The sequence below is a fragment of the Perna viridis genome, chromosome 11 (assembly GCF_037379345.1).
Source record: "Perna viridis isolate PV_CMFRI_1.1 ecotype Kerala chromosome 11, ASM3737934v1, whole genome shotgun sequence".
Taxonomy (NCBI): domain Eukaryota; kingdom Metazoa; phylum Mollusca; class Bivalvia; order Mytilida; family Mytilidae; genus Perna; species Perna viridis.
This window is the reverse complement of record NC_142455.1, coordinates 3546936-3568870: the sequence shown is the minus strand read 5'-3', so window position 1 is coordinate 3568870 and position 21935 is coordinate 3546936. Positions and strand designations below refer to the sequence as shown.

Below are 21935 nucleotides of genomic sequence, written 5' to 3'. Positions count from 1 at the left end.
GGGAAAATTTTCCCGCCATTTTCCCATAGTGCATTTCAACTAAATTTGGCCTATCAATATCTTAAAAGGGCAAACTTTACAAACACTTTGACAGTAATTTCTTGAGGTTATGGAGTATAAATACTTTGATAATGCAATAAAATATCAGTGTAGTTTTTCTTCATGTGCCACACCTTATACACATTTTGCCTAATTCTTAGACGGAGAAGTAGTTAAGTCTTAGAATACTTAAAAAAAATAGTTGTAACTTCAATTGGTTTTCACTTTATAAATATATATACAATCTAAAATATAAAATCACGGCTTTAATGTTTGTCAAATATGGGGTAATGATTAAGTTTCAATTTAGTTCCAATATCTATTTGCAAGACCAAAATGATTAAAAGGTGAATTGATCCGGTCACTCGAGTACATTTAAAATATCAATGCGTGTATTCTAAAAATACACTGAACGCTTATCTGGATTACACAAGTATTTGAAATACAAATATACCATAAAATCAATATATTGGGTATGCTTTCATATATCCAGGTATTCTGCTGAATAATACATGTCTGAATATCCGATGAATTAACAGGTAAAAAAGGTATGTTTTTTTTTTTTTATTCCGTATCCACTTTCAATTGCAGCTATTGCTATATATACAAGCTAAGGTTTACATGTATGTAAACATTGCACATGTATAAATAGTTGTAATTAAAACTAAATCACTGGATAGGTTTGTGAATCATATACATGTACGTGTAAGTGTCAGCCGACGTCCTAAAAGGTGGTTCCGGATGTTGGGTCCCCTTTTTGTTAGAAAGTTTGAAATTGTTAATTTTGTGCAACATTTTGTCGAAACACGATTTAATAAAACTACTTAAACGTAGGTCTGATTCGGTTTCCAATTCTGATTTGCAAATACAACATAATTTTTTCACTACCTTTTAGAGTAAACAGCGTAAGAATTAATTTAAGACGTTCTAATGATCTGTTTTTTATCTGATTAATTGGTTGATAAATTAATTGTTCGTGTTTAACCCCTGAGCAGCAATATTTTAACATATCCAGGTGATGAACAAGAAATGGATGATGAAATGATCATGAAATGAAAAATGGTGTGGGACACATGATAATTGGGTCGACAGATTTTAATAGCCTCAGGAACTAGGGAGAGGTGGTACGGGCGGACAATTTAGCCTCCTGTGGCGGAGCGCAAAGGCTCCTACTCCGATAAAATACCACAGCAGGGTTTTTAACGTGTAAGGAACGTGACATCTTTCCCCACACGTTGCAACACAATGGTTTGCGGTCAGGTTTTCCATAGTATGGCCTCACAACCCCAGCATGTAAAATGCCATACCCACACTTGGGGCACACAACCAAGTTGCTCTGTGAGTAGACCGGCCTAGTCCCGGGTGAGGCTTCTGGGCACTATTTGGTCGCCTTATACGACAAGGGCAGCGCTGCTGCGGGCCTATTCTTTGACACCCGGACCCGCACGGGGCTTTTTTATCTGAATGTGAGAACAATTCAGATGATAAAATATTGAAAATTCAGTACACTGAGATAGTGTAATAAATCACTGTTATCTTTGCAATACACGAATACATTTTGCATGTTAGAATTTTGTCACCTTGAAATCGAATCCGTGTTTTATGAACGTGATTTTTCCCTTGACGGGTCACATCTTTCATTTTCATGACCCCTGTCTTCCCGCTCTGACTGTTTATATGATATATTTTGGCACACATTTTAAATACATTAATAATGAATTCTATATAGTTCTACAAAACTCCCTCGAAAGGGGGAGGAGGTTATGCTGGCCCGTCGTCAAACTATATAAAATGAACGGAGTCATTCATTTGACCAATTTCGTATATTTCAATTTACTGCTTTAAAGTATAGATATAAAGTTATATTATTATGTTGAATACCTAACCAAGCCTAAAGGGCGAGCTCATGTATTCAGTATTATTTATAATTTTTCGCATCGGAGACAAAAGTATCTAAATAATGCAGTTTACTAGTAATACATACAGTGTAAATAGAATCAAAAAATTAAATAATGTCATGTCGTTTTCAGCATGCAATCACAACCGGTGTTTGTAAAGTGATTTCATTGTTGACCCATACTTTTTAGTCATGTTTGCTGCGTGATTGAAAAAAATGTATCACATTATTTCGGTCATATTTTTAGAAACGTTAAAGCCCAAAATGATCACAGTTGTGATATGTTTGCATGCACCTTCTACATGCATGACTAACTTTTCAAAATATTTCATTTTAGTAAATGCTATGGATGACTTTGTCACTGAATCATGTTCAATTTGCGAGCAGCGACATTCTACTATAAATGCTGAACTATGGTGTCTACAGTGCAACGAATTTCTTTGTCCTGCTTGCAAAGAACACCATTCGATGTCAAGGTTTACTCAAGCGCATAAGACGATTCCAGTTCAAAAATACCACGAGTTGTCTCCTCTTACAAAGAATATCAAACAGAACTGCACTGAACATGGAGAAATATATGGATTTCTATGTACCGTGGATGATACTCTTTGTTGCAGAAAATGTATAACAGAAGTGCATAAAAAGTGTACAGATTTCCTCTGCTTGGACGACTTACTATCATCTCGGGTTTTGTTTAACGGTGCGCATGACACTGAACATAATCTTGAATGTCAGGCGCAAAATTTATCGTCTGCAAGGAAAGACCGCGACGGAAACCGGAAATTGGTTAAGGAACAAAATGAAAAATATCGAAGTGATTTGAAAACTGTAAGACAGAAAATAAATGAGTGTTTAGATAAGCTTGAAACGAAACTATTGGAAGAACTTGATTATACTACCGACCTTCAAATAAGGGATATTTCAAAGATTGTAGATGAAATTGACGTTTTGCAGTGTCGTGTAGATGAAATGAAAAATGACGTTAACGAACTCAAAGAGCGTCCAAATGACTTACTTAAATATTGTGGATTTCGTAAACTAGAAACAGATGCAAACAATGTGGAAGCTGAAATAAAATTACTAATAGAATCTGAGAAGATGGATCGTATTAATGTTGAAATGAGTATATCAAGCGAGGTGTCATCATTCCTGGGGAAAATCAAATCACTTGGAGCCATACGCGTTGTAGATCGACCGAGAGCTGTATCTCTAATAAACAAAAAACGGTTTGCAGCTCAGGCCGTAAAAGTAACTCCAAATCCAGAAGAACAATCTCGAACTGGAATCCAGCTACAACTCTCAACTAAAGTACAGGCACCGAATGGAAAGGCTGGTATAACGCTTACTGGATGCGCTATATCCCCGACAGGGGGCATATTCCTTGCAGACTTTTCACCAAGTAAAAGAATTTTATCAATAAATGGGGACGGAATTTTTTCGAGGGATGTGACATTTCCCGATTCTCCAGTTTATGACTTGACATTTATTGATGCTACACACATCGCTTTGACAACGGGAAGTTATAGAGAAATTAAAATATTAGATATCTCGACGCAGAATACTTTACGCACAATTAAAACTTCCGGAAATGTATACGGTATCACATTTGAAAATGGTTCTCTTGTGTATTGCGTTGGGAAACATAACATTTCGCGATTGATTATGAGCGATCAGACAACTACCGAAATACAATCTGGTAAAATGAAAAATAATTCATACATTTGCCACGCCAATGACAATTTGTTTTATACCGGGGAGAATGGAGAATCGATCGTCTGTAGAGCGGTCAACGGTGACGTCATTTGGACGTTTTCCTCAGAAAAACTTAAGCACCCACGTGGAATAGCTGTTCATGCGTCCGGTGACATTTTCGTGGTGGGAGAAGGTTCAAACAATCTTATTACGATTTCCAAGGACGGCCGAACGTTTACGGAACTTTTGACTGACGTTGATGGTCTGAAGAAACCGTCAGCGGTCTGCTGTGATTCAAAGACCAATATACTCGCAGTATGTAATAAAGATGGCTGCTTGATGGTGTTTAAAATAATACATTGAATTTCTTTGTAATTTTTGTTTAAATCAAACAAATTATATATGTGTGTGTGTGTGTGTGTGTGTTTATTTGTGTGTGTCAATGTTTTAGTATTGTTAACATGTCCGTAAATTAAAAAAGAATTAGATGTTGGGTTCTTTTATCTGAAATATTGTTCTCTCAGAAATCAGTGAGCTCTCAAATAGTAAATAGCCAATACTTTATGTCCATATAAAACACCAGCGTTTCAGAAGAAATCATGTGTAAGAACACGAGAAGCCGCATGAAAACCTTTGTGTACTCTCAATGAGTTTCTAGCAAGACGATTGAAATTCCAAAACTTAAGGCATTAACAATACAAGCAGCAGTACGAAAACATTAGTCCTAACACAAGAAAGTGCACACAATCACGTCGTCGGTGAGAATCTTCTAAAGATATATATATATATATATATATATATATATATATATATATATATATATATATATATATATATAGAACACCCAGCTAGATATATCCTTACGGATATACATACTGTTCATGCGTAATATATGAAATAACGACAAACGTCTAAATAATAGTCAACAATCACTCTTACCGGTGATGGATCGTTAAAAACGATGCAAAACATAACAATAAATAAAATACACGTCTAAATATGTTTAACATCACCAGAAGATGGTAAAATTTAAATTGAATATTTCGGATAACAGATATCCTTCCTCACCATAAAACTCATAAAACTATAGTTTTATATATATATATGTATTGCTGTTGTAATCCATGCATAAATTTTAAAACAAAACGTTTGACTTACGAACTATGAGTAATCAGGTAAAGAAATTAAAACTTCATACAGGAGAATTGATGGCCTTAAGACGAAGAAAAGTTGACGTCAGTGTGGTTGTGTTGTTTTTAATCATTGGTTCAAAATAGAGTACGATTCGGTGATGCTTTAATCATAGTTCACTATATATAAGAATGCATTCAATGCACGTACGACTTACAATGGCTCGTCTTTAACCATAACTAATTAGATGACGCCGATTTAACGGATAACTTGTAACAAAAATCCACTTGGAAATATTCCAAACATTCATTCCAACATACGTACATGTATTTACTTCTAGACAGAACCACTCCCGGTTAAACCACCTTAATCACGTATTCAGATAAAAATAAACAAGACTGATTGCTCGGGGCTCTTATACTTTTAAGATTTGTTATATAACTTCAACGAATGAAAACAGTCGATAACAACCTAACATTAGGAAGAGGACTCAAGTATGATGTCACTGACTGTCATCATTTAAACAAATCGAACTCCTTAGACTAAACTAAAATGTTTTCTAACGGCTGTTTTATTGTTCATAAATATAATTTCGTAGTCGTCTTCCAGACACTCCATGTCATAATAATATTTGAATAACAACAGATACGATGTATGGTAAGACACGTGATTTTCCAGGACATTTCCATTTCATCGGTGTAATCGTCGCTATTCTTTGAACTGGAGTTTTAATTTTTCGATAAAGTACTTATCCTTCACCAGAGATCAAACTAACTGGTAACCAATTTTGACGAAGGAGATATTCCTATACCAGATTAAAGTCCTGTCTAACCATGTAACTTTTGATCAATTAATGCAGTTATCTAAAGATTTTCTTGGTGGTTCATATGTAATACCAAAGCAATAAGCCACTTCCGTACATGTCACTTACTAAATCAATATGTCTTCTGTATAAGTCACTTCTTTGATCAGCAAGTCTTCTGTGTAAATTACTTAATAAATCGATGTCTTCTATGTAAGTCACTACTTTAAACAATAAGTCTTGTGTTTAAGAAACTTATTTAATCAATAAGTGTTCTATATCAATCACTTACTAAATCAAAGTCTTCTGTATAAATCACTTACTAAATCAATACGTCTTCTGTATAAATCACTTACTAAATCAATAAGTCTTCTGTATAAATCACTTACTAAATCAATGTCTTCTGTATAAATCAATTACTAAATCAATAAGTCTTCTGTATAAATCACTTACTAAATCAATAAGTCTTCTGTATAAATCACTTACTAAATCAAAGTCTTCTGTATAAATCACTTACTAAATCAAAGTCTTCTCTATAAATCACTTACTAAATCAATGTCTTCTGTATAAATTACTTACTAAATCAAAGTCTTCTGTATAAATCACTTACTAAATCAATGTCTTCTGTATAAATCACTTACTAAATCAATACGTCTTCTGTATAAATCACTTACTAAATCAATACGTCTTCTGTATAAATCACTTACTAAATCAATGTCTTCTGTATAAATCACTTACTTAATCAATACGTCTTCTGTATAAATCACTTACTAAATCAATACGTCTTCTGTATAAATCACTTACTAAATCAATAAGTCTTTTGTATAAATCACTCACTAAATCAATAAGTCTTCTATATAAATCACTTACTAAATCAAAGTCTTCTGTATAAATCACTCACTAAATCAATAAGTCTTCTGTATAAATCACTAACTAAATCAATGTCTTCTGTATAAATCACTTACTAAATCAATACATCTTCTGTATAAATCACTTACTAAATCAATACGTCTTCTGTTTAAATCACTTACTAAATCAATAAGTCTTCTGTATAAATCACTTACTAAATCAATGAGTCTTCTGTATAAATCAATTACTAAATCAAAGTCTTCTGTATAAATCACTTACTAAATCAATACGTCTTCTGTATAAATCACTTACTAAGTCAATGTCTTCTGTATAAATCACTTAATAAATCAATAAGTCTTCTGTATAAATCACTTACTAAATCAAAGTCTTCTGTATAAATCACTTACTAAATCAATAAGTCTTCTGTATAAATCACTTACTAAATCAATAGGTCTTCTGTATAAATCACTTACTAAATCAAAGTCTTCTGTATAAATCACTTAGTAAATCAATAAGTCTTCTGTATAAATCACTTAGTTAATCAATACGTCTTCTGTATTTTTATTACCTTTATTACATGCGTTCCTCCAAATTCTGGACATAGTTACCACACCAATTCTACACTTTGACTTCCTTCCGAGACGAAAAGTTGATATTCTATCTCACATAATAACATAATTTGGACAAAATGTCATGTACTACTATATTTTTTGTCCAAGTTACATTCCTATATTAAATCATACGGCTAGAGAAAGCTATATTTTCATAAAACCAAGCTGACCGAATGGACTTGGGTGTTTGATCTAGACCAGGCGGAATTCTCATAGACGTTATACATATTTGAGTACTGCTGTTGTGCTAATTTTGAAAGTTCTAACGTCGTTTCTAGACCATTTCTTAGAATGTGAACCACTCTATTCGCTGCATTGCTCCTTCGGATCATTTCTTTTTTCTATAACTCAGGAAAAATAATGTAAGCATATAAAAGTATATATTAAAGCACACACTTTCCCGACGATGTTAGCACGAAACAATTGAAGCTGAGGGAAGATAACACAGAAAGATATTTGATATTTGATTTGTTATCTGATACAATCTGATACCAATGGAAGGCCATTTTTTATCTGAAACAACTGCAAAGTATAGTTATATATCTGAAACAACTGCAAAGTATAGTTATATATCTGTAACAACTGCAAAGTATAGTTATATATCTCTAACAACTGCAAAGTATAGTTATATATCTGTAACGTATAGTTATATATCTGTAACGTATAGTTATATATTTGTAACGTATAGTTATATATCTGAAACAACTGCAAGATTTACTTGTTCATTGATTGCATGTTAAACAGTTTTTTTTTTGTCTGTTTTTTGATAAGTCTTATCCATCTGGTACATGCCATTGATACAAAATAGTGTTGACGATTGTATGATCGGTATAAATGGTTTTTAATTTAACGCAAAAAAAAATGCAGAGTATTTTAGCAAAGCTTTTCTAATGATTGTACTCACTTGCTTTGTGTCCTAAGGACCTGATGTCATCAACTGCAACTTCTCGGCCAATCTCGTTGATTCCGAGCATTGCCGGGATTGGTCAAGGATATACCAGTTGCTGATGTCATTGCCAGTTTTCTGTTGGAGTTAAGTTTTTATATGTTGCCTATTTGTTTTTATTTTCTATTTGTGCATATTGATTGCTTTTATTTCCTGTCTTAACATTCAGGCTAGAAACCACTTATATTCAATATATTCAATGGGTTCTCTGAACTTTACCTTAACTTTAACCTGCAGAGGACTATATATCAGCATGATTCTACATATGTCACCTCACAAACCTCAGAATGGCATGTGGGGTTAGCAGACTTGCAGTGTAGTACTGGTCACCGGAAGTGAAGTGTCTATAAATAGCATGGGAAATCCCAGTGTTTTCACAAGATAGAGATATATTTAGAAATCATTATTGAGATTAGGCTAGAAGAATCAAAATGAAACAAGAATCAAAATGCACGTATAAAATGTACAGAAATGTTTTTCCTTTCAGAAACTGTTTAAATTTTTTAAATAAAATGAGAACTTTTTTAACAACACTATGACGAACAGGGGTAATTTCTGCGTAGGACTATTTTTGCGTACGTTCCAAATGCTCATTGGTTGAATTGGTGGTCTGTAACCTAAATTCAGGCAATGTACTTGGATTCAGATAAATCTGAACTCTCCAAATATTGACGCTTTGGTATTTTGTGTCGTTATTGTATTTTCAATGCAATTCAACCATGAAAAATAAGAAAACATATTTCGATATGTCAATATTACACATGCCTTGTGATTATGCAAACAGCAACTACAATTGAAGTTTCTTTTCAACTAATTTTTGAAGTATATGTAACATATTGAATAATAATCCCGAAATTTATAGTAAAAGTTGCAAAATATGGAAAACAAATCACTAAATAAGATAATTATAGAATACCCAAAGCAAAATAGCTTGTCAGAATTTACATATATATGATTGATCTTTGAGACATAGTATGAATCTTCAAGACATGTGGTTCAAAACATTTATTAGGTTGTACGTACGGTGTATAAACGTTGAAACATTTTGCAAAGAAGATGTAAGTATTTCTCTAAATATCTGTATTCATGTTTGTACGTACGGTGTATAAACGTTGAAACATTTTGCAAAGAAGATGTAAGTATTTCTCTAAATATCTGTATTCATGTTTGTACGTACGGTGTATAAACGTTGAAACATTTTGTAAACAAGATGTAAGTATTTCTCTAAATATCTGTATTCATGTTTGTACGTACGGTGTATAAACGTTGAAACATTTTGTAAGCAAGATGTAAGTATTTCTCTAAATATCTGTATTCATGTTTGTACGTACGGTGTATAAACGTTGAAACATTTTGCAAAGAAGATGTAAGTATTTCTCTAAATATTTGTATTCATGTTTGTACCATTTAAATTTATCATTATTTGATTATGAATTTTGCTGATTTCTTATCGGGTGTGGCACATTTACGTTTGCTCTTTCTTTGTTGGTTTGTTTGTTTTTTTTTGTTCATCTTTGATTGTTTTGTTTCTACTTTATTTATTATTATTATTATTATTATTATTATTATTTATAGACTTTGGTGAAATTGAATATGATAAAAACATATCACCGATTTCATGAGTTATACCTTTACCTTTACACTTCAGCGGGTTAAAAAAAAGCAGGCAGTGGACAAATTTTTATTTTTACACCATAAAGCATTTTTTCTCAAAGTTGAATGTTGGATTTTTATTAACTGCAACGATCAAAGAGAAATAAGTTACAAAGCATTAAATTCGTTGTCTATTGTCAGTATAAATCATTTTTTTTTATCATTTAATAAACATGATCCATAATGCATTGAGACAAAACATTAAATGAGATAAAATTTATGCCATGCTAAAAATATCATAGCATGTTTCTGAGTTTTTCATGGACATCCTATTACAATTTTCTTTTTTTTATACCACTTTACATGTTGTCTTTTGCTATAGATTTTTTGTTGTTTTTTTTTCAGTTTTTCCTTTTTCTTTTGTAGTTGTTGTTTTTTTTTGTTAGTGCAATTTTATTGTTTTAATTTGTTTTAGTTTCATTTTGTATGCCAATTTATGTTCGTCTTCTTTTGGTTATCTGTTTTGCCCCTTTTTTCGGAGTAGCGGTTGATTGGTTTTTTTTTGACGTGTTATCTATTGAATTATGGATTGTATTTGAAGTTAATGCTTCATATATAAATCATATGCCTTTTGATTAATTTATGAATTTCGCACACTTTCATTACATACACAATGTTATAATTAATGCAACATACACCTATTTTGTTCCGTTTCTGTTTTTCAGCTTTGTGTTAGCATGGTTAATGACGAATGGCTTCTACTGTGGGTGATTACCGCTATTATGTTACAATTATTAGAAGGTAAAAAGAATAAAGTACATAAAGTTTTGTTTTTTTATGTTTATTTTTCAGATTTTGTTTTAATAATTTTTTTCTTATTTTCACGTAATGTCCGTTTTCTTGTGTGTTGTTAGGTTACTTATTTAGGGTTGTGGAGAATATCCTTCGCCATTATGATACGTCTTTTGTCGTGGATACCAGCTTTCGATCCCAGATAACTATCATTACAAGATAAACATATTTTCCGATATTGTTGCATGTCGAATATAGACGATCTTCCACATTTGGAAAAAAAATTAATTTATACTTTTCACCGCATCCGGTAAAGAATATTTGGGGTAAAATGGCAGGTCTCTCAACGAAGAGCATGGGGATCACGCGGAAATCGTTGTTGTTTAATTTTTAGTAAAAAAAAATCGGTTTCAAAAGCCAGACAGTGCTATTACTTTCTACAAATAGAAAATTGGTCTTTATTATGATCTTTTTGGAAGAACGACAACGTTTCAGACAAAAGTGTTGTTATAAGAGTTTGTCGTTTTGACATATTCACCTTACCTATTCTCGTTATATCATTTTTGAACCAGTTATTGTCCAGTAGGGCGGTATAATTTCGGAACAATTCCAGATTTCTCAATATCGAACGATATCATTCTGAGATCAGTCTAGAAGTGGCAGGGGTCACCCAATTATGTAAATTTTATCGAGTAATAATACACCATATCCCGCCTTAAACCTTAAGTAGAAGTCGAATTCGAAAATAAAGTCAGAGGGGGAATAGATGGAGGAAAACATCACAAACCTGGAAACAAATCAAAACACAAAAAGAGTAAATGAGTTACCATGACGTCATCATAATCAAGAATTATGTATCAAGTACAACATCAGGGTAAGGTCGTCTGTTAATTTAAAGTTGTAATCAGCGCAATGCGAGTTTAGCAGTTTTCTATATATTTCTAATATCTGAGTATTGACACTTTGTATTTAATGTTAAACAGTTAGTCAAAGAAACCGAACAATACAAGGCAATGATATACCTATTGTACAGACTGATCTGAGTAACACACAAGGAGAAGACAACTCAGAACAAGGTGGGAAACAATTACATGTATAGACCAAAACCTACATATTACATTTAGTTGTTTAAAAAAAAATGATACAAAATACCTTTAAATTTTAAATGCAACCTAGACAAGGCGGTGCTATCTTCTATATTAAATATAATTAGACAAAAAATGACATAGTTTTCAATGGACTAAACAAACCACAAGTCCATTCGACATTTCTGTTATAAAAAGCAAATTTACGAAATTACTTTCATTTGCCCTGGGGGCCACAAAATATGTGAACTTAAAGTTTCATGGTAATTCTACAGTTTTTGGTGTTTTGTAGGTTTTACTTAACTTATTCCCTCAAAAAAATAATACTTTATCAATTTCAAAGATTTTGATTGGAGTTTCCATGGTAGTTACGAATATTCTATGACTCAAAAACTTTTTAAACTTTTGGAGCGCTGGGGCAGATTGTGAATAGTTTGAGAACCAATACAAAAACAGGTTTACTGAAAATTAAATATTGATTTGTAGGCATCCGACAACTCTAAGCTGACAGATTTTTCTAACACTGGTTGGATACAAAGCGTTAGCGCAATTAAAAAAAGACGCTAGATTGTTTGTGAACGTTTTAGACAACCTCTTCTGTATCTGTATATTTATTTTAGTTCTACCGTTTGGTGGAGATTGTACTCAGCCAGACACCGTATGCAAGCTTAATTTAAAGTGCATTAATGGTGCATGTAGCTGCAGTACAATAGAAATGCTCGATCCAACGACAGGACAGTGTGTTCTACGTAGGTTTGAGTTAAGTACTATTCTGTGTTAGAATCTGACAGAGGGTGGTACATCATTTATCTCAATTTGATTTTTTTTTGTCCCAAATACATCCAATTCCACTATAAAACAAATGGAAATATAATTAAATTTAAAGTATGGAATTTTTGGCATAGTGCATTTCCAGTAAATTTGTTTAATCAATACATGTATATTAAAAAGCAAACTTTAGAAACACTTTGATGGTTACATGTGAATGTGAGTATTTTAGCGAAGTTTTTCTAATGATTGTACTCACTTGCATTGTGTCCTAAGGACCTGATGTCACCAATCGTAACTTTTCGGCCAATCTTGTTGATTCCGAGCATTGCCGGGATTAGCCAAGGATATACTATGCTATGACTAAAATATATATTATTAAACATATCCTTTTTTAGATGAAGATCATCTGTGCCTAGAACTCGCTGGGACGTGTCAAGAAGATGACAATAAATGTTCCGGTTCATATTTTAGTGGTAAATGTGCTGGTGCCAGTACAAGACGATGTTGTACACCAGACGTTATTGGTAAAGACTTGGTTAAAAGCTCGCGGTTTATTTCTAAACATGTCTTTAAGGCACTTTCTATTAGTTTATTGTTTTAATAAAGTTTACTGAACGAACCCATTCCTTTTCGGCACCACCCACACACCCAAAACGAAGTACGCTAGCGATGACGCCACCAGGGGTCACTTTAAGAAGTGTGATTAAAGGTATTGGAATAATTTCATTTTTCGGCACTACCCACTTTCATACCCAAAACCAAGTACGCTATGCATGAGGCCACCATAAAAAGTGCGATTTAAAGGTATTGGATTAATTTTCATTAAAATGAAAAATAGTTTGTTTCAAATAAACAAAAAAATATGAACATTCTTTAAAATTGATATGTCGTACTTTAGATGCTTACCAAATACTGTGAGAGAACTTTTGTTTGTGGGGTACCAATTTTCGTGGTCTTCTTGTAAAGACCAAAACATGTAATTTGGTTCTCAACGGAAAGGAGATTTCCATAGATGTGTAAACTGAAAACCTCATTACTATGAATTCAAGAATCCACGAACTTGTTTTTCATGCCTAATACACGAAAATTGGTTTACACGAATTAACGCACTTTCACCTGTTTGAATATTCTTATCTTTTAGAAAATGACGCTGGTTATTGTTCCAATATTGCGATAATATCTCGAGATAGCTGGGGTGCCCGTCGACCAAAAGGTTCAAACGCCATGACATTACCTGTGCCTAACTTTTTGATTCATCATACAGCTTTTGACCGGTGCTTTACTTTCAAGGAATGTGCCAATGAAGTCAAAGATGTACAAAATTTCCACATGGATGACCCAACAAGACGTAAGTAGTTGCTTGCACACAAATGTAATCAACGCCCTATTGATATAATGTTCGGAGCTAACGAACATTGTTTTAAATATTGAGCACTTGAATTGCGACTACCTTTTTTAAAATTGCCATTTCAAATGGAAGTTCACTCAGCGTGTATGGTAGCTACAACAATTCAGTAAGAGTCATGCATGATCTTAATTTGATGAAAATCAAAAGCAAACTCCTTGGAGTTTTACGTAATAATGTTGGTGTTTTCAAAATGTCCTTCCCAAGTACAATACAGGAGAAAACAGAGAATTAGAATTATTATATAAATAGCAGTGAATTACCGAATGTTTCCAAAAAAAAAAAAATCTTTGATAATTCACACTGTTAAATAAATTCTGTAATTTCACTCTCGTTAAATCTAGGCGTGCTTTGGCACTCATGATCATATTTTGGTTATTCACTCTTTCCAATTAATTATCCTATCAATGTAACAATTGACTCATATTTACTTGATCTATTTTAAAGGATACTTTGACATTGGATATAGTTTCCTGATCGGTGAAGATGGAAAGGTATACGAAGGTCGAGGTTTTCAACGGACTGGTGCACATACGAAGAACTACAACGACAAGAGTTTTGCTTCAGCATTCATGGGGAACTTCGATCAAGTTCTCCCAAACCAGGAATCACAGGATGCCGTTCGTGCTTTAATACAGTGTGCTGTCAATCGTGGGTACATGTCTTCAAACTATAAACTCTTAGCACATCGTGACGTCAGGCCTACGCTTAGTCCAGGAACTGCATTCTATCAAGTGATTAAAACATGGCCGAGATATACTGGCACATCTTAGATTCTAAGCATTATGAATAAATTACAATTTTAATAAGATAGACGCTACTGTAAATCAATGTGTATCATCTTACAGTATTATTTCCGCTCTTTTGATGTTAATGGCTGGAACTCGTGGTTCAAGTAAAACACAAATAAAGTCTGCGATTGTGAAAGAAAACAATTTGAATGATCAACTTGTCTATCGCCAGAATTTAACCAGAAATGTGTTCAGTGCAAAGGACAACAAACTTTATATTGCTACCGAGTTGTTTGTCAAAAAGGGACCTACAGTCACAAGGAAAGTTCGCCACGTTGCAGAAAATATTTTAGGAACTTAGATTTTACAAAATCTACACAATCGGCCCGTATAATCAACCATTACGTAGCTAACTACACAAATGATAAAATTAAAGATTTACTTAAGTCAAGTTGATAAAATTAAAGATTTACTTAAGTCAAGTTCGTTGAACGGACTCACCATTTTGGTTCTTGTCAATGCTCTGTATTTTAAAGGAAAATGGAATGATCAATTTCCTCCCGCTAATACAGAAAAGGCATCTTTTAACTTAATAATGACAAAAAAATTGTAATAGATATGATGTCAATGAAACGCGTTGTGGCATATTACAACGGAATAGAGTTTACAGCAATAACTTAGCCATACAAAGGGAAGAAATACGAAATGCATTCTCATTTTTTGTTGCACGCGATATTGATGCAGGATTAAGGCAAGACTTTGTACATATCGAAATTCCGAAATTTTCTTTTTCATCTGAAACTAGTCTTGTCAGTTTGTTAAAATTATGAGGTCTTACCGATATTTTCCGAGCAGATATTGCTGATTTTGCAAACCTGATAAAAGATGTCTAGGAGGATATATACGTACAGAAGGCTGTTCATAAGGTGGTAATATAGATGTGAACGAATCACGGAAGCTGCTACTGCCACTGCTATTGTAACGGGATTTCGATCTGTGGCTGGAACAAAGTTCATTGCTAACCACCCATTCATAATCTATATAAGGCACATAGAGACTGGATCTATCCTTTTTATTTGACATTTTAAAGGACCTTGACCTCGGAAATCATTTTTTATTTCTATAAAGCGATGTTTGGGTCCAATGACTTAATGTACTATAAGTCATCGTTGTACGTAGCAAATATTTATTGAACAAGTTACTAAAAATGAGAATACACTAAGTTGTATTCTGATATTTTACACAATTTAAATTCAACCTGTTGACAATAATCTACAAAACCCTACTCTGATTAAATATCATTGATAAGTCCCGATCCAAACAGAACTGTAAATATCAAGAATAAAATGGATGCTCCAGATATTATTATGCTTGATCGATTTACATTTATCTTGATTTTGTTCAATTTGTAAAAAAAAAACTCAAAATCAATGATAACAAAAATAGGTATCACGATACGTTTATTGAACATGTATAATAAAGGCATCTTTGGTCGTACAAAATGTGTTAAACACGGGGAAAATGTAATGTAGATTACACTACCGACGATGTTTGAAATTTAAGATTAACATTTTTGATTGATAACAAAATATACCAAAAAATGAATGCTATCTATTTAAAAAAAAACAATAAAATTATATTTACAAATAACAAATATTTTCAAAATTTCACTTAATTCAACCTTTTCAATGTTAAGTGTCAGTCCCTTTAAGAATTAGGCAGTGGATCAAAATGTATGAAAAACCAACAATTTTGAGCGGCTTATTTGACCATTTGCAGTGATCAAAATCATGGCAAAAAGACAGAACTATCCGTATCACATTTTAAAATTGAATTATAATTTCTTTAAAATGCACAAAAAAATGAACATTTTAAAAGGCAGATAACTCTGACAAAAATCTCAATTCTCTTACATTCTATTGAAAAAAAATTGGACAAATCCAGTAATGCAAAGATTAAATAATAGTCTTTTCAAATAGAGAAAGCATCTTTGAGTGAAATTACATTTTTAGATCGGTGGTGTTTTAACTTGCATATTTCTGTTATTTTTTTCACCCTTTGCCTGACTTTTCCAAAAACTTGCACTTATGTTTCAACAGTATTGACTAATGTTCTACTTGTTACATTTCCAAAATACTGTAGATTAGACGAGAAATGAAAAAAAGGTAAAAAAATAAAAAAGGAATATGTGTAGATAACACTTGTCATACAGTGTAATTGACAAGGTCTGATCTGCGCTTTTATACCACAAATAAAATAGTTATGCCTTACGTAGTGTTGCAGGCGTTAATTGTATATGTACGTCAAGCCAATGGTCTTGATGTGGACAATGCGATTCATGCAGGTAAAATAAATGACTTTAATATTTGTCTCTTTTTGGTCCTTTAGAATGTTTTCTCTTCATTTTCGTTTCTGTCTTTAATCATGTCTGTTCGATTTGAAAACAAGACCTCTCTATGGAAATACCGGATTTTCTTCATTCGTAAATAAAATGAAATGAAAACACTATTTGCTTTAATTACGAATTTATCAGATGGATACACCGTAACGATCCATCTGGCATTATGTATGAGTTGTGATATGAACACTTCATACGCAGGTGCTGAAGGGATGTTGCCACAGATGAAAGGAAAGTTGACAATTCTGAATGAAAAGTCATCACGTTGGGCGTAAACTTTGGTCAGTAGTTTTTCTTTACCATCGATTTCTAAGTGAATAAGATATGAGGCTTACCTCGCAGTGCCTGTAGTATCCTTTATCTCAAGTTCTTTGGGATAGATCCGATGTATCAAATCCCTGAAATTAGACTTGTTTAAAAATAATACGTCATCTATATAGCGGAAACTGAGATTAAAGGATCTAGCTAAACGATATTATTTCTTTCGGATCAGATCAGCTATAAAGTTAAACTTGAAAATGAAAAAAAAAAATATCAAGCTGAGAAATGAACACAATTGCATGTGGGGTTTGTTAAAGATATAAAGACAAAACTCATGGAGACCAAAAAATAATACTGAAAGCCTCAAATGAAAACATCATAATAGAATAAAATCTAAAACACCACCTTTAACCAAATAAATAAGTGGAAGAAACTACCGTAGGACTCAAAATAAATAATTGATACAAGAAAATACCAAAACGCTTCTTCTCAGCGGTATGAATTATATATGATTTTAAAAAGAAACACATGTTTTTCCCCTTAAAATTTAGCAGTTGATCGGCTAATGTTTTGTATTATTACAGAAAAGCACGCACTGGAAATATCATAACGTAGAAATGACGTCATTCATTCTTAAACGAAAGCTTCAAAACGGTAAGGAAAACAATACTTTCTGATCAAAATAGAAAGTGAACATTGCATATATGTAAGTGTTTTCCTTCACAATAAAATACAAACTTTCAAAATATTATACTCTACTGTATATAGTAAGTACTCTTCTATTGCATGAACTACTCCATGACCAGTAGTGTCTCCAGTACATTTGCAGTGGAAATCAAGCTCCGGTATCGTTTAATATAGAGATCGTTTTCATAATTTCGTTTCCTTTTATGGTATCATTTTTTTAAATAGTGCAGTACACATGTAGCACAGCCTCGAAATTTCCCTCGGTTCTATGCCTCATCCGTATATTAATAAATGCACTGTTATTGTCTATTAAGATACTACTCATTCCTACCAAAATATTATTTTATGTATCATGTTAGGCGAAATTTCTTAAGTAACAAATCTAACTAGTTCATAAATATATAGTATAGTCATTTTGATGTTTCCCTGTCAAACAATGTCTACTAGGAAAGGATCATCAGTTAAGGAAAAGGTTAATAGAATTCGTAACATGTAAGAAGATAAAACAATTTGCTTCATACAATGGGAAAAATAAAACTATCCAATACCACTGATGCTTTTAATTTGCTGTTTCGTAAAGAAGTACGCCTGAGAACGAATTATAAAAATAACCGTCAGATCCGTACACATTTGTACCCTCATAACCCGGGTATGTCCTCAGCCAAATCATATCTCCTTGCTCTAAAAGTACTGGAAATACTCTACTCTGTGAATCGTCGTTGCTTATGCCAACTGAGTTAGCATACATAACATCAATTCGCACTCCATTATGAACTATTTCTAGCGCAAGTTTGGTTGGGTGAACTGCAAATATACTAAAAGACAGAAGATACACACCTTTCACTGGCGCTATCATATGGCCATGGAGAGCACTATAGGCGTTACCTTCATTCAGTAGGACCTTGTCATACTCTATTATCTGGTGACCACCGATGTGGTTTATATACTTTGATGTTGCTGCTTTAAAGGCTACGCGTGTTACTGGTGCTATTGTAGTAGATAGGGCTGTAAATAAATGAGAAATAACTTTTAACATATTGTTGCCCATAACGAAATGAATCGTTATCGAACTATTTTTTTTACCGAAATAGCTCTTGTTGTTTAAAAATAATTTCTTAAGGAGGAAGACCCTGGAATAAGGGACACAACTCTTACAAGTCATTGGAGCGTTTGTATTAAGCATTTTACATCAATCTCATGTAGGCATAAAAGTAATTAAAGTTGATTTCATTTTCTTTCAAATGAAAGCTTGATAGGCTTTGGTGAAATTGAATATGATTCAAACATATCTCTGATTTCAAGAATTATGTCCTTTACCCTAGGTCTACCTCCTTAAGAGCTGTTATCCACGACAACAACCTTGTTATTTACAAATTAGAAACATGGTTAATTATAATCCGATTAAAATTCTTTAAATGATAAATTCCCTTATTAGAGCTGGTTTGTAGTTCTCTGTTATGTAAAAGTATTAACATAAACATATATTGTGTTTGTCCCTTTCACATAAATAATAAATATATTGACTATAGTAGATGATGCAAGTTTAGATCAATAAATAGTCATTCTCTGAAAGAGACGAACTGAGACGGAAGATCAGGGATAGTGTTTTAGTTAAACGTTAAGTAGTACACTATTAACAGAAATATTGAACGACTTTTATTTTATGAAACACAAATAATAAATAATCATATTTAATATTTGTCTTTTTTTCTAAATATACTGATTTTCCTGTTCAGTTGCCTAAATATCGGGTAGAGATAGCCAGATACCTTTAATCTAGTTACGAACGAGTGCACATGATAGGACTTACGAAAAGAAAGATTACTGTTGATTACCATCCCTTATTTACGAAGTTGAAATAAGTTCTTCTTATTAATTTCATTCATTTTTTATTGGAATTAACTCTTTAAGTAATATGTGTGTGTGTGTGTGTGTGTTTAACTCTAGAAAATATTTCAGGAAAAGTTGAAAATACATTGTCATAGCCGTTGCATTAACATTACATTACAATATTTTAAATAAATAAATTGTAACAGGTTGAAGAGATTACTGCGAGATTTGACATTTCAGGAGAATTTTCTAGTAGAATATCCCTCCGTAAAAGGTTTACTTTATTACGTTATTTATTCTTTATTTTTTTATTTTCTTTATTTTTTCTTCCTTTTACATAGTTCTGTTCGCTTTATTTCTTTTAATATCAGTCTACAATATTACTCATGTCAAACTCACAACCGGTTAAAAGTCTCCTTTGGCACGAATCATTCCTTACATCTTCTCCGTTATTCCGAGAGTCATCGTTGGTAGACACAGTCGTGTCCGTATTTTGTAGATCTATTGGTTTGATCCTTGGTTGACTGTTATTTGTTTGGTTTTCAAATGTTTGCACTTCTTCTCGGTGTTTGAACTTTGATACCAGTAACAAACTCCATATTTGTCTATTGTCACTTTTTAGGATTTGGTTTTCATTTTCCAGTATTTCAACTTTCTTTTCTACATCCTCTATTCAGAAAGAAATGTCTCATTATTATCTATTATGTAGTTGCGATACTAACGGTCATAATTTAATATATGGACTTGATGGTCGCCCAAAAAGTATTCATAACACAGACGCCAAAACAACTGGGCCATTCATTACAATACAAACCGATGTATCATGAATTATTTGTTACTGTATGTCTTATTTCAGAAAGTAGCTAACTTTGGAGTATATAATTGTCTAGCGGTCCATAATGTCTAATATTGAAGAACAGGTATATATAAGATGGTAAACAAATTAATGTTGTAATGGTTAAATTTCTTTATTTAACTTTTTTAATGCCCTAGACCACTCGGTCAGTTATTATGTAGGATAGAGGATCAAACTAATGATGCGTGTCACAACAAATCAATATTTTACAAACGTCTCAGAATGTGACGACTCTATTCGCTACACTGCTCCATCGGATCAAATTGATACAGGGAAGATAAGGTAAGCGTATAAAAAGGTCTGAAAAATTCCCAACGATGTTAGAACTGTCAAATTTGCGATGCAAATTTTTGGTCATTCTCTCCATAGGACTCGAGCTCGTACCACTGTGACTTCTATGGCAACACTGCATGCCCAAAATCGAGCGCCCTAGACCACTCGGCCAGATAGGCTATATAAAAATATAGCTTTCGCTGGCCGGGTCATTGCTCCTCGTAGGATTAATCTAGGGCTGTAACATAGTACACGATGTATGGTAGTACGGGACAGTTCATCTAAGTGTTAGTATGTAGGATAGAGGATAAATTTAATGATGCATGTCACAACAAATCAATATCATACAAACGTCCCAGAATGTGACGACTCTATTCGCTACACTGCTTCATTGGATCAAATTAATACAGAGAAGATATTGTAAGCATAAAAGGGTCTGAAAAATTCTCAACGATGTTAGAACTGTCAAATTTGCGATGAAAATTGTTGGTCGTTCCCTCCTCGGGACTCGAACTCGTACCGCTGTGACATCTATGGCTACATTGCTTGCACAAAATCCAGCGCCCTAGACAACTCGGCAAGCTAGGCTATATAAAAATATAGCTCTCGCTGGCCGTGTCATTCCTCCTCAAAAGATTAATATAGAAAAGCTGGATTTGCTGATTACTCGTGTATCAAATGACGTTATGAATAATTTGATTAATACAACTGTTAATTAAACTTACCGAGACGCTTCAATATACTGTGTATCTGATTTTCAGGATTCTGTACGGATGCACTTGATGATATCCTGAATAATGCTATTGATATTGGAACGCAGATTACCAACATATTCATAATAAATAAGTACCTATAAGCAAATACTTATGATTGCGTGACGTGACCTCAAGAGCATGACAAATATATAATGATCTTATCAACTTTTAAATTGATAAAGCCCGATCTTCAAAGACCATACAAGTTTGAACATATATAAGTTTTAAAATCTACAATGTATTTCTTTTTTGTTTTGGTTTGTTTCTGCTGATTTTTTATTATATACTGGCATATATCGTTGCACTTAAGAAACGCCCTATCTTGAGTTAAGGGAGAAATTAAAATTTCATGGACTTACCTTATTAGGTATGGCTATTTAATCATCCACACTTTATTCGATGATGATGTCTCCAGATCATTCAAGATGGTAATTTCAACACTTTCGGATTTAGTGGATTTATGCTGCATGTTTCTCGTTTATCATGGTGGAGGTATTACATACATCATAGTTTTAAACTTAGTTTCAAAAG

The 21935-nt window shown here is 32.9% G+C and overlaps 3 protein-coding genes and 1 pseudogene across 4 annotated transcripts; 3 read left to right on the top strand and 1 right to left on the bottom strand.

Annotated features, from left to right (window-relative positions):
* Positions 1-450: 450 nt before the first annotated feature.
* LOC148602359 (uncharacterized) lies at positions 451-4114 on the top strand. 2 transcript variants are annotated; one of them, XM_088552639.1, is made up of 2 exons: positions 451-587; positions 2274-4114. In XM_088552639.1, the coding sequence occupies exon 2, from the start codon at positions 2282-2284 to the stop codon at positions 3989-3991; it is 1710 nt and encodes a 569-aa protein (XP_088408765.1). In that variant the 5' UTR covers positions 451-587; positions 2274-2281; the 3' UTR covers positions 3992-4114. The 2 variants fall into 2 exon arrangements, with proteins under 2 accessions (XP_088408765.1, XP_088408766.1); XM_088552640.1 differs by having other exon boundaries at positions 461-578.
* Positions 4115-10297: 6183 nt separating this feature from the next.
* LOC148602358 (peptidoglycan recognition protein-like) lies at positions 10298-14468 on the top strand. The gene is made up of 5 exons (XM_088553285.1): positions 10298-10361; positions 11336-11428; positions 12604-12732; positions 13350-13556; positions 14061-14468. Exons 1-5 carry the CDS (start codon positions 10298-10300, stop codon positions 14384-14386), a joined length of 819 nt encoding a protein of 272 aa, XP_088409411.1. The 3' UTR covers positions 14387-14468.
* Positions 14445-15751, top strand: LOC148602357 (leukocyte elastase inhibitor A-like; annotated as a pseudogene).
* Positions 15752-15791: 40 nt separating this feature from the next.
* LOC148602356 (uncharacterized) lies at positions 15792-21546 on the bottom strand. Its single transcript, XM_088552638.1, has 3 exons — positions 21375-21546; positions 19920-20189; positions 15792-18695 (listed from the first exon to the last, which is right to left on the bottom strand). Exons 1-3 carry the CDS (start codon positions 21484-21486, stop codon positions 18250-18252), a joined length of 828 nt encoding a protein of 275 aa, XP_088408764.1. The 5' UTR covers positions 21487-21546; the 3' UTR covers positions 15792-18249.
* Between the last annotated feature and the right edge of the window lie 389 nt (positions 21547-21935).